The 6,863-nt window shown below is 52.1% G+C and overlaps 1 protein-coding gene across 3 annotated transcripts in view; it reads left to right on the top strand.

The window, feature by feature from the left end:
• The first annotated feature begins 502 nt into the window (after window positions 1-502).
• The window catches only part of Cars1 (cysteinyl-tRNA synthetase 1), a 56,963-nt gene continuing 50,602 nt past the window's right edge, over window positions 503-6,863 (top strand). Inside the window, exons 1-2 of one of the 3 annotated variants that reach the window (XM_050137156.1) lie at window positions 621-642; window positions 1,877-2,002. In XM_050137156.1, coding sequence (XP_049993113.1) covers window positions 1,969-2,002 — 34 coding nt within the window. In that variant the 5' untranslated portion in view covers window positions 621-642; window positions 1,877-1,968. Of the gene's footprint in view, window positions 643-1,876; window positions 2,003-6,863 lie in introns of all 3 variants that reach the window. The other 2 variants (XM_050137158.1, XM_050137157.1) reach the window with 2 other exon arrangements.

Here is a 6,863-nt window from a genome sequence, read left to right as displayed (position 1 = left end):
TCGAGGCCAGCCTGGTCTACAAGAGCTAGTTCCGGGACAGGCACCAAAGCTACAGAGAAACCCTGTCTCGAAAAACCAAAAAAAAAAAAAAAAAAAAAAGGGGGGGGGAGGCAACATCATATCATCATATATACAGGAAAGGTTTTGGGAGAGTGTGTATCAGGTAAGGGCCTGTTTCCAGGCTTGTGGCCTTTTGGGGCGTCTCCTTCGGAGAGAATGACGTCTTCCTCGCCCCGCCCCTCACTCGCTGGGTTCCTTGCCCCGCCCTTTCCCTTGTGCCTCCTTCCCCTCTACTCGCTTCACCCCGCCCCTCTTCCCAGCTCCTCGCCCCTCCCAATCCCTCGCTTCGTCCAGTTCCTCATTTGGCCACTCTCAGTCCTCTTCCTGCAATGGCCAGGGTCTGTGCTTTACTGCCCGCTTAGCCATTCGGTGTCCCCGAGAATCGAGAAGCTTGAGCCAAAGTATTCTCCCATCTTGCCTCACGCCAGCGTAGCCGCGGTTGCCTAGCTACGGGACGTTCCCGGAAGACGACTGGTAGGGCAGGACTTCCGGCGCCGCTGTTGCATCAGATTCTGGAAATAGTTTGTGGCCGCAGACGCGGGTTGGAATTCCCAGAGATGGCAGGTTCCTCCGCGGAGCAGGGTGAGTGGCGCGGAATGACTGTGGGGTTAGCATGACCCGAGTAGGCAATGCCAAGCTGGGGCTTTCGGGACAGCAATGGCCCAAGGTAGCAATGTCCTAAGGATCTGAGGATAGCGTTGGCCCAAATGGGTTGTGTCAGGCCAGGGTTCTGGGAACAGTGATGGCCCAAGTGAGCGGTGGCAGGCTAGGGATCTGGATTTGGCATGAACTGGAGTGAGCAGTGGTAAGCCAGGGATCTGGGGCTGACTTGCGACTTAAGTGGGTAGTGACCAACTCCGGACTCCGGGCTGACAAGTCCTTGGGTAAGACTCTGGGAGCAGTCATGACCCAAGTGGACAGTGCCAGACCAACGCTCTGGGTATGGCCAAGCTCTCAGTGGGCAGTGGCAGGCCACAGGACCTGGAGGGTGACTGCCATGACTCCATGAAGCTAGAGTATCTGCTTAGTGGGAACCTGACTTCTGTTCTATAAGTCTATCCCTTCCTCAGCCTCAGTTTCTTGATTGGGTTAAAGTTAAGGTGTCCTTGAATACTTAGATGATCCTGTATCAAATAGCCTGTCTCCAGCTGGTGCCTGGATGAGACCTCACCTCGCATCCTCCTGCCCTGTCTGGACTTTGGGGGTCAGGCAGAGGCCCAAAGATTGTTTTGGTCTTCTGCCCGAGCAGGTGGGCGGAAGGGCACCCGAGGTTAGTACTTAGGGAAGTAGGGCAGAGGAAGCAAGGCATGAAAGAGTTTGAGGCTTTATGAAGGCTTTAATCGCCAGTGTGGCCAGCAGTCACCACAGGGACATACCTGTCCAGTCAGAGCATCACTGTGTGCTTTATTGCCTACTGGGAGGCTCCCTCAAGAGGCAGTCACTTCTGTCACCCAAGGGGAGACCTGAACCTTAGCATATCTCTGAAGTGTCTTTTCTCATTGTCTTTTCAGAAAGAAAGTTCTAGAAAGAACAGAGGCTGTAGCTCAGATCCTGAAAGGTCAGAAGCGAGCCTTCCAAGGCAGAATATTTGGTGTAGGTTTTAGTCTTTGTGATACAGGCAGAAATTAGATGTTGAGCTCTGACCTCTCAGCTGCCTGCCACCAGGGTGTACCAAGATCTCTTTGGTGCTCTGTGGTGCTCTTTTGTCCTGGGTTTTAGATGGGTGCTTCTGACCACCTGAGTGGTGTGGGGCACCCAGGTGACATGGCCGCTTAGCCTGTGCCTAGTGACAGTGGTACCTTCCTTCGTATTCCAGCCTTCCACTCAACTGGCATGTCTGGATTCCAGCTGTTTCCACCACCCAGAGCAGATCTTAGAAGTCCACCTAGAATCCTGTAACACAGCAGCATGGCCAGCAGCTCCACCCTGAGCTGCCCAGCAGGTCTGGGATGACAACTATGCCCATCCATACTCACAACGATACAGGAAATGGTTCCTGCCTCAGAGGGTGGTGTAGGCGTTGAATGAGTTTGTAGGAAGGATTTGGAACAGTACCTGGTGTGTAAGAATCAGGCCTGTCAAAAATGAGGTTCTGTGGCATTTGTTTGTTTGTTTTGAGACAGGGTTTTATATAGCCAGGGTTGGCCTTGATTTTTTGTTTGTTTGTTAGTTGGTTGAGGTTTTTTTTTTTTTTTTGGTTATTTTTGAGACAGGGTTTCTCTGTAGCTTTGGAGCCTGTCCTGGAGCTAGCTCTTGTAGACCAGGCTGGCCTCAAACTTACAGAGATTCACCTGCCTCTGCCTCCCAAGTGCTGGGATTAAAGGTGTATGCCACCACCATCTGTCGTGGCCTTGATCTTGATAAATGATCCTCCTGCCTCATCTCTTGTTCAGGGATGACAGATATTGTGACACCACATCCAGCTTCCTCTTCGGCTTTTAAATAAAAATGTCTGTTTGCTGTGGTCTGAGTGAGAATGGCCCCCATGGGTTTGTGTATTTGAATGCTGGGGCAGATTTAAGAGGTCGTGTTGTTGGAGGAAGTGTGTCCCTAGGGGTGGGTTTTGCAGTTTCAAAAAGCCTCTGCCATTCCCAGTTAGGCATCACTGCCTCTTGCTTGCGTCTCAAGATGTGGACTTTCAGCTACTGCTCTAGGGCCATGCCTGCCGCTGCCATGCTCCCCATCATGGTGGTTATGGAATCTAGCCCTCTGGAACCACGAGCCCCAAATTAGAAACAAGAGACTAGAAATAAGATCTCCACATAGGGGCTGGAGAGATGGCTCAGTGGTTAAGAGCATTGCCTGCTCTTCCAAAGGCCCTGAGTTCAATTCCCAGCAACCACATGGTGGCTCACAACCATCTATACTGAGGTCTAGTGCCCTCTTCTGGCCTGCAGACATTCACACAGACAGAATATTGTGTGCATAATAAATAAATAATTTTTTTTTTAAAAAAAAGATCTCCACATAGATCATACACAAGGGAGACTGGGAAGTGGTGGTGCATGCCTTTGATCCCAGCACTTGGGAAGCAGAAGCAGGCGGATCTCTGGAGTTTGAGGCCAGCCTGGTCTACAGAGTGAGTTCCAAGACAGCTAGGGCTGTTACGCAGAGAAACCATGTCTTGAAAAACCAGAGAGAGCCGGGCGGTGATGGCGCACACCTTTAATCCCAGCACTCATGAGGCAGAGACAGGCGGATCTCTGTGAGTTCGAGGCCAGCCTGGTCTACAAGAGCTAGTTCCAGGACAGGAACCAAAAAAAAAGCTACAGAGAAACCCTGTCTCGAAAATCAAAAAAAAAAGGAAGAAAGAAAGAAAGAAACGAAAAGAAAAACCAGAGAGAGAACACAAGGAGATGCACACATCCTTAGGGAAGATGATCCAAAAGTCAGCCTCCTTGAAAGTCTTGGAATAGGAGGTGATGGCATGTGCTTGTCATTCATAATTCTAATTCTCTGGAGGCAGAAGTAAGAGGATCTCTGCAAATTTAAGACCAGCATGATCTACATAGTAAGTTCTAGGATAGTCAGGGATACATAGTGAAACCTTGTCTCAAACAAACAAAACAGGAAAAAGAAACTCAGAGAAGATGACCTCTTGGGACAAATCCAACAAAGCTGTGTGTGGGTGTACACCAGTAATTCTCACGCTCTGGGAGATGAGGCAGGGGGATAACCAGTTTGAGACCAGCCTGGATTACATGAGATCCTGTCTCCAGACAACATAATACCACTCAGGAACTGGAAACAGGCACTCCAGAGATGGTCTTCAGTTGCGGCTTGGGAGCATTTGAGCAACTGCTTTTTCCTTCATGTTTCCTCAGAGATGTCCCAAGCTCTAGGTAACACGGGGTACAGCAGGCAGGCTGATTTCAGGACCTCTGGTAGTTGGAGCTCATCTCGGAAACCTGATTTTTCGCCTAGTTTAACCAGATAGTCTTCATAATCACACCATAACACGTAGCCTGTCTCACATAAGTCCTGGCACAGCCATAGTGGTGCCTGTGTTCCTTGGGATCCTTCCTGTGCAGATGAGCAGAGCGGTGAAGCCATTGAATCTGCTGTTATCACAACCAGAGACGGGGCCAGGTATCCCTTGGTGCAGGGACTTCAGCTACTGCTGTAGTGACTCTTCTGTAGGTTCTCTTAGAGGGGTCAGGCTGGCTCCCGTTGCCAAGTATGGGAAGGTAGGAGGGGGGAACAAAATGGACCCATTTGAAGACTACAAATACTTGCCCAGCTGTGCCCTCATGTTCCCAGGCTGTCATTTATGGCAGTAACTTCTCGTGACTGTTGAGCATTTCCCGGTGTCTTGAGGTGCAGCTCCTGGCGGCCGAGGTGGATGGGAACCACAGAGGGAACATGTGAGACAGGAGAAACAAGAGCAGCTAGAGGAAACTGAGGGGTGCTGTTGCTGGGAGGGAGCGATCTGCAGCTGTGGGTATTGTTGGAACATCTGTAAGGTGAGAGCTTTGAGGGGCCCTTAGCAATAGCGGCAGTAACAGGCAGAGAGGGTCAGGAGCAAGTGACAAAGTAGCCCCCTCCAGTTGAGGCTTACCCTCTGGGAGCTTAGGGAGCTGCTCCAAGCATGCTTTCTTCCACTGTACCCGGGAGAGCTCCCAGGGAGGAAAGGGGACAGAGACAGTGGAAATGCTGGAGAAGCCAGCCAGATACTGCCACTGTCCTTCCACATGTTAGGACTGTGGGTCATTTGAAGTGATGTGGCTTCTTCACTATGCTGAGTACACAGACATTTGCAATCTAGTGACTGTTTGGCAAAGACACCATACGCTGTGTTAGTTATTGTCCACCTTTGGGACAGTCCCGCCATCAGAGGCTCTGCTCTTTGTGTGTTCAGGGGATGAGCTGCAGATCTACCTGGTGGTGGCCTGCCCTTCTGTAGAGGCAGAGTAATTTGGCATGGTGTGTGATGGGTGAAGTCCTGGTGAGGCCGAGTTTGCAGAGTAGGCCTGGGAGGAATTCTCTTGTCAAGCAATGAACAACTGGAGGATGACTTAACCAGCTCCCCTGAGAAAGTTGACCTGTTCCTCCAGGAGTATCTGCACAGCCCCCTTTCCCAGAAGGACCTCCTCACACTTCTCAGTTACCCTGCTTTCCTGGCTAGGCTTTGTTCCCTCACAGTGGTCTGGGCTGCTCCACACAGAGCCTTTGGGATCCTGTGGTCTGGCACATTCCTCCAGGGGGCCTCTGGAGTTCTTCAGTGATTACAATCATCATAATGCAGGAGCAATTACAGTAATGACAGCAAGCAGGGCAGCTGGCTTTTTGCCAGAGGTTTGTAAAGCGTTCTGTAAGTGTAATTGCACTTAGCCTCCGAGGCTTTACAAGGTGGGTGGTGTTAAGTGTGGTTCAGTCTGAAGAGGGCAGGTGCTCAGCCTGTGGGTGAGGCCCATCTCCCTGAGCATCCTGCGGCCTGTGCCTTTCACGGGCTGTTTCCCTACATTCTAAAGCATTGCAGTTGTCAGGGCAGTGTGGGTGCTCTACTCATTAGGGAACTTGGTGGGTGCCTAGAGTAGAAAAGAGAAGCGATGACCACAAGGAGGGAGTAAATGTTTGGGGGTATTCCTGGCCTGTCTTGGTGGTGCTCAGGGACTGCCAAGCAAGGCAGGGGCTGCCTTCCTCCCTGCGTAGCCTCTTCATCTGGGAAGGGATATCCTGTTAATTTCACACAAGTGGCATGGTGGCAGAGTCACAAGTGTTCAGTTGGAGGGCCCTCCTTGGAGAGCAACAGACACACCTTGCTCCTTCACTGTGGCTGAGGGCCTAGGACAAGGAGCTGTTCTTCAAAGCTCACAGTGGTATCCTGAGAGCCACATGCTTGAAGAAGGGAGGGAAGCTGAAACTGGGCATGGGAGCTGGAAGAACTGGCCCTTGAGAATCCCCAGCTCGCCCTAACACCTTTGCAGGGACGGGGTCTGTCTGTTGCTTGGCATTATGTGGCAGTTGGCAGGTCTGAGTGAAAAGTGCCTTTCATGTTCTTGGATCCCTGTGTCTTTGGGTAGTAGTATCCAAAGAAGCCATCCATGGGGGAGAAGGCTAGCCATCCCCAATGCTGGCTCTGTATTGGGGTCCTTCCTGAGAAAGGCACAGAGAGCCCCAAAGATACAACTAGAGTGCCAGCCCTCTGACAGTCCTGCCCTCACAGCTTTGCTTTCTGGAAAAGTCCAGTCTGAGTTTGGATGCTGAAGAGACCGCAGGGAGCCAAGCAGCTGGAGAGCGGCAGGCAATGAGGGAGGAGGCGGTGCACAGGGAGAAAGGGTGCTAGGCTCTGACAGCGGACACTGACACGGTGAAGGAAGTGGGGGCTTGGCCATGCCTGGAAGTGCTTGTACCTCCCAAAAGAACCTTAGGTGCAATCCCTGGGGCCTGTGTGAGGCAAGATTTATGGGAGGCAGAGATAGACTTTGTCCTTCTCTGCAGGGAAGGCCATGCTGGGCTGCAGGCCTGGTTTGTGAGGAGACCCGCAAGGCGGGGGGGGGGGGGGGGGGGGGGGGGGGGGGGGGGGGGGGGGGGGGGGGGGGGGGGGAGACTGGAGCCACACTGCTGTGCAGGGAACTGTGGTGAGGGATCAAGGTCCAGGTGCTTGCCCACTTGAGTCTGTCAGAGTAGGAAGGTGTCTGTGAGGGATGAGCCTAGGCCTTTCTTGTAGTCCCTCAGCAAATTAAATCCTTGGGACAATCAGGCTTGGGTGCTGCTCATTCGTGCCTGGGGCCAGGCTCCATCTGGTGTTGCCTGTTGGCTCTACCCCAGCATAAGAAGCTGAGTCTGGGGGGCAGTGCCTG

Source organism: Alexandromys fortis, unplaced genomic scaffold, assembly GCF_014885135.2.
Source record: "Alexandromys fortis isolate MF-2015 unplaced genomic scaffold, M_Fortis_MF-2015_v1.1 scaffold_3, whole genome shotgun sequence".
Lineage (NCBI taxonomy): Eukaryota > Metazoa > Chordata > Mammalia > Rodentia > Cricetidae > Alexandromys > Alexandromys fortis.
Note: the sequence above shows the minus strand (reverse complement) of the source record. Positions and strands in the feature narration are given on the sequence as shown.